Source organism: Fukomys damarensis, unplaced genomic scaffold, assembly GCF_012274545.1.
Source record: "Fukomys damarensis isolate Sample0158 unplaced genomic scaffold, DMR_v1.0_HiC HiC_scaffold_4, whole genome shotgun sequence".
NCBI lineage: Eukaryota > Metazoa > Chordata > Mammalia > Rodentia > Bathyergidae > Fukomys > Fukomys damarensis.
Window position 1 is genome coordinate 3,757,073 of NW_022900916.1, and position 15,038 is coordinate 3,772,110.

At 43.4% G+C, this 15,038-nt stretch overlaps 1 protein-coding gene across 1 annotated transcript in view; it reads left to right on the forward strand.

Annotated features, from left to right (window-relative positions):
- Positions 1-15,038, forward strand: part of Cacna2d1 (calcium voltage-gated channel auxiliary subunit alpha2delta 1) — a 339,947-nt gene that overhangs the window by 14,178 nt on the left and 310,731 nt on the right. Inside the window, exon 3 of the mRNA XM_010636710.2 lies at positions 7,374-7,490. Within this exon, the coding sequence (XP_010635012.2) occupies positions 7,374-7,490 (117 nt within the window). The remainder of the gene's footprint in view (positions 1-7,373; positions 7,491-15,038) is intronic.

Genomic DNA, 15,038 nt, shown 5'->3' on the forward strand with positions numbered 1-15,038 from the left:
TTCTCAATTTATATATAGCTGCAGATACAGAAAGGGAAAGACACTAGGTTCCATTTTCACTAACACTGTGTTTTCCTATGTGTTCTCAAAGATTTACCTTATATGTTAAATGTCCCCATCCAAAAATCTGAAAAGCTAGTGTTATGAATGTGGTCCACATTCACCTGGATCTTTATTAGAGTTTAGTTTCTCTATTCCAAGAACAATCCATGTCTCTGGTTAAGTTGAATCCGCTGTTTTTATGCGTGGCCTGGAGAAGATGAGGAGGCATTTCCATGGGGCTTTTCCTCCTATCTTTAGTGTCGTGCTCAGAAGTGTCAGCATCAGGCTCTGGTGAATAGGAACTAGGGCAGGTGGCTGGCTGGGGTGGAAATTCACCAGTTTCTGACTAATTCCTCCTAAATATTATTCCTTGAGGCCAGTGTCCCACTTGAAATGTGATAACACAGTCCTGGCTAAGCAGCTGTATATCAGGTAGAAAAAGCAGAACAGCTGTGGGAATGACAGTTTCGGGAAAGTGTGCCCTACTCACGTGTGTGCTGTGTGTGTACACAAGTGTATGTACCTGTGTGTAAATTGTGTTTGTGTGTGTGTGTGTACTCAGATGGTGTTTGTAGTAAGCAAGTTTATATTTTGATTTTTTTCCCCTGGGTACAAGTTGTCCCGACAGGCAATTGAAATTTTGAAGTTCAGAGCTAGGTATCACTAGCTTGAAATAGTTTGGAGTTGACTAAAAACTAAAGTACAGACACATGTCTTGGTCTTTGTACCTCTCCATAATTGTGAGCCTTTCAATTTTTATTTTCCAATAGTTTCTGGTATTACACACACTCGTCTGCTTCATCCTTGACCCACAGGTACTTTTCCTCTGAAATGTGACTCTGGCCTCATCGTTTTGATTATCATAGCTCATGTGATTTTACTTTTCCCTGAATTCTGACCACATTAATATATTTCTTTAAGATATTTCCATATCTCTTCATTAAAACACTCCTCTTCGCCCTCATAGGGACATTACCTCAGTTTGTACATTGGCTCCATTATTTTTCATTATTCCATAGGCGATGTATTTGTGATTCATTATGTAACCACCTTACATATTACTTTGCTTGTCTTAGTGTCCTTTGGATTGTCAAGCGTGTCCCCAGCAAAGCCTGTGAGAGTGCTCAGAGTTGTTCTCTGTTCCATAATCCACACAATCAGTGTTTGTTACGCCAGGCGCTGTACGGAGCGCTGGGCCATGCACCAGTGAACAAAATAGACAAAGGCCTTGGTTTTCTTGGCGCTTAAGTTCTGAGTAAGAGAAACAGAAAGGGGAATCGACATGATAGTTACACGAATTGTATATGGCAGATTATGTTCGTCTCTGGGTAAAGATAGTAACAGAGACATCTCCAGTCCTAACACTTTCAAAGCTAAGGTAAAGTAAAAATTGCACTCATTTGGGTAAAGCCAAGGCACATTGAATCCATTGTGACCACGGTTTTGAAGCAATGTTAATATAACACCATGCATCTTGTCAAACTGAGTACTTACGTCTTCGTAAAGTCATACGAACCACTGTAACTTGACTACTATATTTTACCAGGTGGCTTTTGCCTTAGTTTTTCACCCAGGGGGAGTAAGCCTAACTGGAAATATACTAAGAGTGCTAAAGAGTAAAACATTCTAAAACCTTCACTTTTGCTGCAGAGATTGTATGTTTATATTTAGAGAAGATAGGAGAGGTTGAAGACATCAAGGCTTAATTAGAAAATACTAGATCATTTTTAAACTCAGCTAAGGTTTGCAGGAGAAAAGAGGGTTTTATTTCGTGGTCTTTGTTGTGTCATGATCTCTGTTAAGTACTTGACAGTCACTGGCTTCTCCTTGCCTTATGGAGAAATCTTCACCTTTTTCCACATCTGTCCATATTGGCCATCTAGGATGGTGACGAGACCTAGAATAAAAGAAATCTTTTATTCTGTTTCGAATGGCTGTAAACTTCCGTTGGTTAAGGGAACTTTAGAACTTGAAAGTGTCTGAGAAAGAACATTATACTGTTCTTTAATGACCCTTTTGGAGATAACTAACTCTTCATCACTAGGAGACTAATAATTCAAAGGCCTAAGGAGCTCGGTAAAAACAGGAACAAAAATAACCCTAACATCCCCCACAGAAGAGCCAGCGCCTGTTGTAAAATTCAATTAAAAATTAGTGAAACTGATTCTGTGGGCTGCTGAAGAGTTGAGGAGTGCTAAGCCCCTGTTGTCCTGTGCTGATGCTGAAGAGTCCTGGACTGACTCCTCTTAGCCAGTTTTGACAGACGTCGGAGTGACGGGGAGGCCAAGGAGTTTTCCTTGAGTCCTGCTCCGTGATTGGAGGTGGGCCTGTGCTACCCATCCAGCTCGTGCACACTTCATACAGTATGTTCACGTCCTTTCGGGTATTTTTAGTTTTTCTGTCTAGACTTTCTGTGAGAACACTGCAGTCGTGAAAGCAGCATTGGATGTCCTTGAGCTAATTTTCATTAGGCCCGAAGGCCAGTGGAAGGGGAACATTTGACTCCATGCAGCTCATTGTTCCTGTCCAGCGGAGCCAATGAGTGGTGGGAGGAAAGTGCAAGTCATAATTAAGGCAAGCTGTTACTCCAGTTTTGGAACATAGAAGCCCTCGTGTGAGTTCTGTTTTTTAGGAATGGTGGGTCACTCGGCTCGTTTACTTATGGAGAACTTGGGAAGCCCGAGGGAGCTCCGTTGGAGTGTCCACTCAGCCAGAAACCTGGGGGGCTGAGATGAGACTTTGGTCGGCGGAGTGACTCTCCAGAGGCCACTTATGGTGGCTGACTCCCATTCGGGAGCAACTGACAACCACGGAGTCATCGTGTGAGAATTTGCACGCGTGTATTGGCTTGCAACCACGTAGAATTACATCGCGATCCTGTGACCAGGTGCCTGCCCCGCTCAAGTTCCCTTCTTCATCTTCAAAGCTCAATCTTAGGCTGCTTTCTTCTCAGGCCTCCATTTCTCTGGCATCTCCTTCCTTCATCACAGCTGCCTCTCCTGTTATGGTGGACCCGTGACTGAGCTGACGTGTCCCATTCTGGTCAGCCATATTCGCAGGCTCTGGCAATGCGGGTGTGGGTGTCTCAGGGAGGCTGTTAGATCTGCCTGCAGCAGCCATCCTTTCATTTGCTCAGTACACCTGAATGCTGCTTTCCTCCGATAGACTTTATTTCTGCTTCTGCTCTTGATCATGCTATTCCACACAGCTGTTGTCCTGTGCTGAGGGAATCTGATGGGTCCCATGCACCGTCATTATCATTGTTTATGCAGCACTTTTCTTCCCAGCTCCTCACAGCCATTGACTCACAGATAGCTTTGTGGAGGGCTGATGCAAGTCCTTGCAGTTCCATGGGGGCCGAGAGCAAGGCCACCCTTTAGAATACCACAAGTCACGTGCAATAGAGCTCTGAGGGCTCCTGCTTCCTCTGGGAGGGTCAGTGTCCTGCAGAAAGTTGGCCCTGGACACTGTAGAAATGCCAATGGGTGTCCAGCCCAACTTCACTCGAAGGAAGTAAACACACAGCTATTGGAGGAAGGACTGTCAAAGTTCACATGGTTAAGATTTTAATAAGCAGGAGTTTGACTGTGATTCTCTTTAGGGAACTTAACTTTCTTAGAGGCTGCCTTTTTCCTCTCCCACGAGTGGGGAGATTAATCTTACTGCTGGAAGGTTAGTCTCTGAACAGGTCAAACCTTGTTCAGTCAGTGATGCACTTAGTCAGGTCCAAGTTCTAGGTGCCTGTCAGGTCTCTTAAGTTCCTGACTTTGCTCCTTGCTGTTTCATAGGAAGGGAAACCAGAGGCTGGTGGGTTTGCATCTTCGGTTTTTCTTGACACTGGCATGGAGGCCAGTGGCTTGCTGCCTCCACAGCGCATAGTGCTTTGGCTTCCTCCGGTCCGGGTCCCATGCATCCGTTTCTTTTCTTGTTCACCCTTCTGCCTCCACGTTGGAACCACTTGGTACTGCAAGGGGCTGATTCCTGCCAGGTGTGCTGGTCAGTACCTTCCTCACTTTGTCTAAGAGCTGTTCCCATGTCCCTGCCTCCTACTGCACCCCAGGAGCACCCAGGTGACTGTGGCCATGCACACTTTGCTCGAAAAGCCAGCTTACCTTCCGTAAGCAGAGGTTTGTTCTTTTACGATGACGTGAGACCCTATGTTAACTAACCTAATAGGGTGGTCAAATGCATCTGTTTTTATTGAACTGGATAAATAGCATAACATATGTAAAACCCTAAAAGGTGGTCTATGTTAATTGTCCAAAACCAGTTGCTGATAATAAACTTGTAGGCACCCAAAACTTGCAGGAATATGACTTCACAGTCGGCATCTTTGGGGCTCTTTGTCACTTTGTGATGTAATTTCATGGCATAATGCTATGCATTCTCATTTCTGAAATGTTTCTTTAGGAATTTTGTTAGGCACTGTACCAGTGAGTGGTGTCCCTTTCCATGTAGTACATTTGAGTCTGCTGTTTAAGTGTGTTGTTTTCAAACTTGTCTGGAACCATTTAATTTAGCTTAGAGATTTGAAGGAAGTTTCCAGTGAGGAAGATAAGATGTCTCTCTCCTGTGCTGTTAGGATACTAAAGCTTTGTATTTGAGGGTAGCAGTCCAAGAACACGAGAGCCAGTGGTGATTGACAAAGAAAGAGTGTCCCGGTGCCAGGTACTGCTGTGTGTGAAGGGGGCAGGGAGAGGACCCAAACTGTAGAGAAACGAGGCCTTTTAGTTCGTGTAGCAGTCAGAAGGAAAACACTCTGTCTTGGATTCTCTCTGTACACTGCCTCTCTCTAGGAGAAGAAACGGAGGCCAGTGGCACACAGCCTGTGAGGCGTGGACACGATTGTAATGGAGCCCTGTCTGGAGCCAAAAACTCTTACCACTTCCAACATATGGTTTTCTTCAGGAAAGAAACTGGATCAAATGACAAAGTGGATCATCATTCAGAAAAATGGAAATAAAATTAGGAGGGCGAAAAGATACTTTAGACCACATTTCAAATATTAATATATTAACATGAAATATTATAGAAATGTGGCTTATTTTAGTGATGAAAAGAGACATATATTTATGATTACAATGTATCTTGAATTCTTAAAAATATAAGTGAAACTCAAAATTATTCACTAAGCTTATAATGTTAATTCATTTGTATCACCAAGAAAATATTCCAGTTGTGGTTTTATATATAAAATACTGACTTTGCCCATGTAAAATTTGTGAGTTTGATCTTGTTTCCATCTCTTATGTTAGTTGCCTTACCAGGACTGTGATAAAATACTCCAGGTAATCTGTCCATAAAGAGAAAAGATGTATTTTGGCTTACAGTTTGGAGGGCCCAATCCATGGTCCACAGCACTGAACCTCTGGGCTTTGCTGAGGCAACCGCTAACATCCAGCAGAGTGGAATGAGGGTGAGGAGGGCCAGGTCCCGACAGTCTCCTCAAGGGGACGCCCCAGTGACTTGAGCACTTGGCATAGCCCACTGCCCAATCCTACCCCTCTGCATGTGCCGCCCCAGGAGGGAGCTACTTATACCTGGCCCTTTGGAAGTCACTCTAGAGTCAAACCATAGCATTTCTTAAGTATTTAAGACTGTCGTGGAGGAGAAATTGAGAAACCGTCTTCGGATATTTGAGAGACTATCTATATATACTTGCAAATTATTTTATAATTCATCCGTTCTTAAAGCATTGTGTCTGACATATGTGTGACTTTCTAAGCGATGCCCTGTAGAGTGTGAAGTACACGTTCACATCCGAATCCATCCCAGTGAAGGCGAAGGCACATTGTTCTCTCTGAGCCACAGGGAGGCAATGAGACTTTGTAGAGAACAACACGGACTGTAGGAGATATTAATGGAACAAAGCACCACTACATTTCACACCAATTAGCTCTATTGCTCTTACTTCAGAGAACTAAATATCCTGGATCAATGAAAGTGATGCTGAGGTTTATCTGTTTGTAACCCAGATCAATTCACCCACTGAGGGATTCGTGTTCCCGAGTCTCATCTTGAAGGAAGGGGCTGTGTGCTGCTGGAGTTCTTCCTCATGCGTAGCCCTGGTGTTTAGGGAGGGTCTCAGAGCGTGCCCTGCGAAATATCAGCAGTTCCAGGGCATGGAGGAGTTCCAGATGATGCCAGTAGGGAGGTTTTTGTTTTTTTTTAAATCAGTGATGGGGATCAAACCCAGGGTCTTGCACATGGTAGGCAAGTGCTGTACCAACTGAGCTACATCCCCAGCCCTCAAATGTAGAATTTTCATATCACTAAATTCATGAGTCTGGAATAACTAGAATGGAAATGTACAAGAGCAAAGTTCTAATGAGGACGGCCCAAACCTACGCACTTCAATCAATCGATTTTAGGAATAAAACACAATTTAAATACTTTTGATGATCAATGATCTATTAATCCCTTCAAGTAAAAAGTTACAGGCTCACAGAAAATTAGCACACTCTCTTAGGTAAATGTTGGCGTGAGTTTTGTGTGTGCTTGAAGCTGGCCAAGAGGCAGTGTCTGCTGCGGCTGGGCCCCGCTGTGGCACCTGCCCCGGAGGAGCAGGAGCTGGACTGGAGCCGGTTTCTGTACGTGCTGGTTCACTTCCCCTGCCAAGGTGGACCTGCCAGGCCCTGGCTGTCTGTGGCTCAGTCATGCGTACGCCGTCTGTGCAGTGCGGAAGGGGTTTCCTTTCCCCTCACCCTGCAGCTCCAGCCCGGCCCCCCAGGCCTCCCACCCTACATCCTCTCCTGCTGGGTGTGCCCAACCCTGACCACCAGGTTGCTCTGAGAAATCCCTTCCTTACACGCAGGTGTGAGCCAAAAGCGAGGGGCTGCCTGGCCTAATTTTACTATAGTTGGATTCGTTGACTCTAAACAAATAAATATGCCCTCTCAGTTCTGACTGGACTTCCAGGTGGACAGAAGCAGTTTTCGGTCTTCCTCGTGGGAATGCAGCCCTGGTTCCTCCAAGAGCCTGGCCACCCCAGGCCGGCCGTGTTGCGCTGCGGCTCGAACCCCCTCTGCCTCCTTTCATTTTGTTTAAAGTTGGGATGCGGTGCACCCTCAAGCCTCACAATCACAGTGCGAACTCTGCCGTGCAAGATGTCTCACAGCTCATAGCTATCTCAGCAAGCTGGTGGCCTTCCAGCAGACGTATGTTAGTGTACACTTTTCCCCGATATCACCAAACTTCAGAAAAGATCCAAACAAAGGGGGGAAAAAAGTGGGCCTTTTCAGTCCGTTCCTTGTTGCTGTAAATATATTGGTGCGGGAGTCTGTGAGCCCAGTAAGGGATGAGCGTTCTCCTTTTCTTTTCCTTTCACGCAGATTTATGAGAAGTACCAAGACTTGTATACTGTGGAACCGAATAATGCCCGCCAGCTGGTGGAGATCGCGGCCAGGGAGATTGAGAAGCTCCTGAGCAACAGATCGAAAGCCCTGGAGGTGAGTCGGCCTTGGGTCTGTGTCTCGTCATGTGCCCGTGCTTCCCTGGTGTGTATTGTTCCTGCTTTTGGGAGGGTTTGTTTGAGGTGCTCTTGTTACCTTGGCAACTGTGCTGTGTGCGTTGGTTAAAAAATGAGATTTCATGGTTTTCCTGGGGTCCCAAAGTAATCAGATAGCTTTTCTCTGAATATTAGTTCATTTGCATATCACTGTATTCGATAGTGCACATTCTCACTGAGACGTGCACTCGTTTATACACGTGTAAGTTGTCGTGTGACACAAGGCTTATCGTGGTGTGAAGCCCACAGTTCTCTCCCACCTCACCCTCTGGCCGCGCTGCTGGAGGAGGCCACTGTGCTATTAACAGCTTCTTTGCTTTATGCAAAAAGTTGTACCTGACATAACTGCCTTGCTGACCAAAGTATCTATTTGGTATATTTTTGAGCTTTCCTAACGTCTTATCAAGCTGTGTGCAGTCAACTTGCTTTTCCTCTTCAGCATTCTCCGAGAGCGTTGCTCCCAGGTGAATTTTCCAGCAGTCCTCCTAGTCTGCTGGGATGCCAACCTTTTCCTGTCATCTTCTACGTGGGACTGGTCGATCTGAATGATGCAGGACCCATGTGCTGTGTGTTTTCCTTTCCACACGTGGTCATAAAGCTTAATGTGTGGATTTGGCAGCCGGTAGCAGAACAGACACAGATAGCCGCACGCTGTCCCAGAGCTGTGTGAAGGTGGCCCCTCTCCCTCTGAGTGCCTCTCTGGAGCATGCTCACCGTCTTTGCCAACGAGAGGACGAATGAACGGTGACAGGGAGGTCTGGTGATGGCACACGGGGCAGCGCATGAGGAAGAGCCGGTGGTGCTGTTGGCAGTGCCTGCGGGTACGGTGACAGCCACTAACATGGGACAGTGGCGAGTGCAGTGTGGATGCACGGACCAGGGCTCCTTCCTGTGCGGGGCAGATGCACAGAGATTCTACCACTCTCTTCAGAAGAGCTCGCAGGTTAGAATGTATGTTATTATTTCTGGAATGTTCTGTGTGATGTCTTCAGACGACAACAGAGCAAAAGCACTGTACCCGAAAACACAGACAGCAGCAAGTAGGAGGAGCAAGTAGGAGCATGCTCTATTCAAAAGTAAAGATTATTTTATGAGGATGCTTTTCATTTATCTTCTGTTCACAAATTAGTATTTGGATTGCTCCTAGATGGTTACTACTGTGAATAATGCTGCTAAATTTTCTTGAATAAGTGTCCTGGTACACATGTGCAAGAATGTTTATAGGGTGAGGTTGGGCATGGTGACACACACCTGACATCCTGGCACTCTGGGGGGCTGAGGTAGGAGGATCTCCAATTCAAGTGTAGTGACTTAGCGAGATCCTGTCTCAAAAAATTTAGGAAGGCTGGGGATGTAGCTCTGATTCTGTCCCCAGCTACAGCATCGCAAAAGTGCTAGAGTGAAGGGCAGTGTCAAAGCCAGCTTTCTAAAGGTATGACAGCTGTTTTCCAAAAGACTTGGATCCATTTAAACCTTTAGTAGCAACGTGAGCCCCCATGAATTCCTTTTCTGGGCGAACGTGAAAGCAAAGGCTTCCTGGTCCCAGGCACATGAGGGTGTGAAGTGGGAGCTGTTCTCCTGCCCGCTAAGGAGCGCACCTGGCTGGGTTTCCTTTTCCCACCCTCTCCTCTCCCAGGAAGGATCTGTTCATATCTTTAGCACCATCTTCTTCTATCAGTTGATTTCCAGGTCGTGTATACTTGGTGTTAATTCATTTTAGTTCCTCATAATGGAAATATCTTTTTAACAGCTTGTGACTTCTAATGTATTTTTGATAAATTTTTAATTTTAATGTAGTTGAAGTCAACTTTCCTTTTAATTACTTGTAGTATTTTGTGGTGTTAGATTTTCTAAATCCTTCCCTACCTTGAGATAATATACATGCTTTAAAATATATTTTACTCTAAAAGGATCTATCTTTCATATTTAAGTGTTTAAATCACTTGCAAGTGATATTTGTATGTAATTTTAGGCTGCAATTCAAATTAGTTTTTCCCAGTTAACTTTCCCAAGACCTTTGTCCCTTGAGCTCTGCATTATGAAGCTAGATTTCTGGTAGGCCAAGTTATTCACCATATTTTTACTCAGAAGGATCTTGAATATTCTTGCAACTTCTCTTTTAATCTAAGTTTTAGATTCAGCATTTCATTGTCCAGAAAAATACCTACTGGGATTTTGATTGGTATTTTGACTCAGGCCAAGCTGGAAAGAATTGAATAATTTTCTATTTTGTCTTTTTTACTTGTAGGCGGGGTAGTCTTTCCCCCTAGCAATTTTCTAGTCATTCGGTTCAATAAAGATTTAAACTTTCTTTACGGACTTTTACACATTTTGTTAGATTTAATGCTGGGCCCTACAGATTGGAGAACTGTCACAGGTATTTGTCCCAAGGTCACCTTTTATTTCTTGTCTACTTTCACTGTAGAATTATCTGTTTGGATATTTGACATGTCCTATTGCTGTGCATTGGTAGATTGAATTGATATCAAAAGATTGAATTAAAAAATATCTATCACTAGCAGTCCGTGGTGAGATAAACTTTCATGGCAGGAAAATTCAAAGCAGTGTTATCTTCAACTTCAGGGCTATGGATGTATTTTTAGAGATGTAAACGTTTGTCATAAAAACTTAAAAAGATAAGGTGTACTTTCTATTAAGTGATTAATAATCCTGTGACTGCTGAGCACAGTTCCTTTATACTGATTTTTCTCTGCTAACATAACTTTCTCTGGCTAGTGGAAGCAGATAATATAGACATGAATCCCAAAAAAGCTGTGGAATGGACTGAATTGCAAGCTCCTGGACACGTTTTTGTATTTGTTGTTTGTCTATGCAGCTCCACACACTGGGGTGGTATTTGAGGTCTAGGGTGGGGTGTCAGGCACTGGTAAGTGCACGGAGTCTAATGAATGCAGAATTTGTTAGATTTTATGTCTGTGCAAAAGATTCATGTTTGTTGTCGAACAGAATTATTTATTTAACTTCTTTGATTCCACAGAAATAGGAAACACATTATTTAGAAGGGAAATATTTTGAGGCTAATTGTACAACTTGTGCTGAATTGTATTGTAAATGAATGCAAGATGGCATTATTAATTTACTTCTATTTCTGGTACTCAGGGAGACACCTGGATTAAAGGAGCTTTAACTCATGTGGGTGTCGTACCAGTGCAATTTTATATGAGCCATAGTAGAAAAAGCACGATTATATAAGTCTGAGGTAGATGATAAAATTTAATACAGCTAGACTTTACTGAGTGTTTGCTGCTACGTAGCATTATCTGATTATGCCCACAATTCTAGCACATTGTGGGTACTGCCAACGGATCTCATTTTCCAGTAGGAGCCTGGGTCTTGGAGGGTTTCTGAAAGTTGCCCAAGAACATGTATGTGTGCCAGTGTTTCTCAGACTCTCATGTGCTTCTGGGTTGGCCATGGTTCTCAGGGAGAAGAGGCTGCTTTTCTGGTCAGCTCTGAGAGTGGCTGACACACCAGGTACAGAGCCGCCTTCTGGGCAGCAGCAGCATGACTGGGTTGCACTGCAGGTATTTCTTAGGCAAGATCCGCAGTCTTCCTTATGTGCCTGGAGAAGTGTGTAACAAAAATAAGGAAGGAATGATCACCAGCTCCTCTGTAAGCTGTGGTTGCTCTCGACTCACTGAGGATTCCATATTCCTGTTAGTAAAATATGCCGGAACGCTGTATTTGGGAATCTGATGGGTTTTTCCCTAAATCATGTACCAATTAACTATTTAAAATGATTCAGTGAAATGAAATATATGGTACTGACATGATTTACATTTTTGTCTGATTTCGGAAATTTTATATACTTATTCATCAGTATGAAGGTTATCAATATAACTTTGAAAATATGTATTTAAAATCTGTGAAAGAGGGAATTTGAACTGAGTATTTGCTTCTTTTCAGTGAAGAAATTACCTAACAGTTTATAGTTAATAGTTTATTTCTTGAAAAAGAAATGAACATTGCAGTGCTTTTTAGTGGAATTACTGCTTTTGAAGTGTTGTTTTGCATGTGAGCACACACATTTCATATATTTGAATTTAAATTTTAATTCTTTTTTATAGCTTGATGATTCAGAATCTTAAATATAACATATTTTATTGCTTTAGGCTTCAGTTTGCATTTGTTTATATGTTTGACTCTGTAAACTATTCCGCCCAATACTCTCTTTTGTAACGTTAACTTCAGTGTTTATTCTTTTACACTCTTGGTCTGTAGCATCAACCATTCTGAGGAAGAACTGAAAGGGAAATTACTAGTCCCCCCAAAAATATTAATTGCTTTTTTTTCTGAAACCATCTATCTCTTTGATAGTAAGACAGAATTTTGCACTTCGGTAGCTGTGATTTGGAATTTTGGTTGATCCCCTGTGTGAGATTGTGCCCTGATTCTGCCAGTTCTTTTGCATTACGACCTTATAGAAATCGCTTAGGGTCCATGGGCTGCATGTTTGTTCCTTGTTTTATGAATAAGGAATCTTAGAGGCCTGAGATTCTTGCCTAACATCATGTAGATAGTGCGCGGTAGCGGTGGAATCCGACTTCAGACTTCTGCTTACAAATCCAAACTTCTCCCACAGCGAGCCCACACTGATTTCGGTGATCTTATTTCTAAGATAAGTCAGCTGAATAACTGTCTCCGACAATTGCTATCACAGGCTCAGAAACTGGCTCAGGAATGTGCTAACATTGAGCTGTTCTTACAGTGATCTCAGATCAGGGTTTAGAAGCAAAGAAGAAGCAACCGTTCAGAGTGCCCTTAGCATCTATTTCAGCCTGAAGTACCTGTGGGTCTTAATTCCCGAAGGAAACCCTTTTACCTCCCAGGGCGCCAAGGAGAGGAAGAGGTAAATGCAGTCGGTGATGTTCTACTTCCCAGCCAGTGCAGCCCAGGGGTCTGCTAGGACATGAGTGTCTCTAGACATTTTACTCAGAAAAAATAGGATTGAGGTTATAATAGACAGATTTTTCTAGGGCTACTTCTCCAATTGTGGTGTACCCTGTTTCCCTCTGGTTGTCCTGGTAACTTTAATTAAAGCTGTTTCAGTCTGTTGTGAAGCTTTGACTACTGTAATATACCCTAGCTCTTAATTTAACCTTGACATTCAGGGTATTATTAGATAATTAAGAGGGAAAAGTGGCAAATGTTTTCGAATGACTGTAAAAATAGAATATGTTTTTTTTCCTACTGGATTGGCAAGATTATTGTTAGTTAACCAAATGGTTTTCTGTGTTCCCTTACCTTTTAGATCATTAGCTCTGCATCTTTTATATGTGCCAACAGTGTCAAAAGAATTTGCTAAAAATGCAGAGTTTTGGTTTCTACTTCTGGATTCTTTAATATAGAAATCTAGAAAGAAATTCAAGAAAAATTAATTCTGAACAAATGGCCCAAGGATTAGGGGCATGAATCATAAAGTTCTTTAGACATCTAAAGAAGGGTCAGAATGCATTACACTATCAGCGGTCACTGGTTTGCTGCAGTAACAGGAGATTCTGCAGAGTGGATTAGATGAAGATGTGTTCCTGAGGGACTGGGGTGTGAAGGGAGGGAAGACATGTGTCTGGATTTCCAGGAAGTTTGGCAGGACAGTGAAAGAGAAATGTAAACCACCACTGCAGACAGATGTTGGATCATTTTGAGAATGGAGGAGAGAAAGGCAGGTTCACAGTGAAATGGAAGCAGCCGACGGCCTTTGAAGACAGACAAAGGGTGGAGTCTGAAAGTTGAAGGGGGGATCCAGAGAAAGCAGAGAGAAGACTCAGGCTGTCGCGTGCATCTCTGAGCAGAGAATTGGTTGTCTCACATGGGGCTGGAGAGATTTTATGAAATATAAGTGAAGACCCTTATGTTTGCAGACACTTTCTTCCTTGGTCAAATAGCGGGTGATATTATGTGCAAAGAATGAACCATAGGATGTGGGGGTGTGGCAAAAGTTTGGGGGAATAAAGTATGAAAGGGTAAAAGGAGTCTACTGTGAAGAACTAAAATGACTGGTAGATAAAATAATTAAAATGATACCTATAGAAAAAGTAAAGACATAAAATATCTGAAAGTGATGTGTAACTACATGTGAATTTCAGAGATGTCTGCAAATCCTCTGCATGTTCATGTATTTTGGCCATTTGTCCAAAATTTGTCCCGAGATCTAAACTTATTAAAATTGAGGGAACCAAGAGAAAAGATTCCTTTGGCAAAAAGTTCAAAATATTCTGCCATTTCTTTTTTCCCGGGAGAAAGTATTCTTTAATCCCAGTGCAAACGTCTTCAGGAAGATTACTCAGGGACTAATACTGTCTGCCTCTAGGCCAATGCCTGGAGGTAATGCCCTCCTGCTTTGGTGTGGTTGAGATCCCTTTCCTGTATTTGAAGGCAGTGCGTCCCTGTGGGTGCTGAGAGCGAATGAGTTCAGCTGAGATGCCCGTGGTGGTGGTGTGATTTCAGCTGGCTTCCTGGGGTACAGACTCACAAAAGTGCCCGGTCTGGGACTCAGGGCTTCCTGCAGGGGTGAATCCAGTTCTCCAGGTCAAGGTAGAAGTACACTGTCAGGTACAAAATGAGAAGGTGGCAGGTCAGGGTCCTGGGTGTCTGAGACGGAGCAGGAACGTGCCCAGAGAGGAGCAGGCAGGTACTGAACAGCTATGAGATGGGATCCGAGACGAGTGTTTAAATCAAAATGATTGTGGTAAAAGACACATTGCCTTGAAGCCCACTCGGAATCCTGCATTTCACTTCATACGCACTAATCCCATCATCCTTGTCCCTTTCTGAGCCTTCCGGAAGCCCTCTTATGTACCGTCTTTAGTTTCACTGTCCTGGCTGCCTTGATGTCTGAATGGATTCAAAACCTTTCCCCTTCATGATCATTTTGACTCTGAGGAAGAGCCGGAAGTCACACAGTACCAGGCTCAGGAAATAAGGTGGACGAGGACACAGCATTATGCTTTTATGAGCCTGCCTTTCCCTTTAGATGGCGTGTGGCAGGAACATGCACTGTATTTCGGATCATACCTCGGAAGACCCTCCCGAAAGAGGGCTTCCAGAACTAGTTCAGAAAGCAGTGCAATGTGTCTTTTATTGTACTAAGGGTTTTTAAAAATTTAAATATCCAGAGCATCTTTGAATCACTTGTATCACAGCCAGGGAAGAGCCGGTGTAGCCTCCTGTTGCTTCGTGTCACTGCTGTGTCACCCTTTGTGAGCTGGTGGGTACATCAAGGTGGGGTCAGAAGGCGAAGCCCACAGGCTGGACAGAGGAGTCTGCCGCACTCCCTGCCTGAAGTTCCTGGGTCTGATGCTGATAGTGACTCTTCTGAATGAATCCCATGAATTATAATATTATTTTAATGCAATACTGTTATTGGTTTTAAAAGATTTAGGTCATTGGTTTCGCCTCCTGCCTTGTAAGCACAAGGGCCCAAGTTTGATCCCCGGTACCAAAAAAAAAAAAAAAAAAAAAAAAAAAA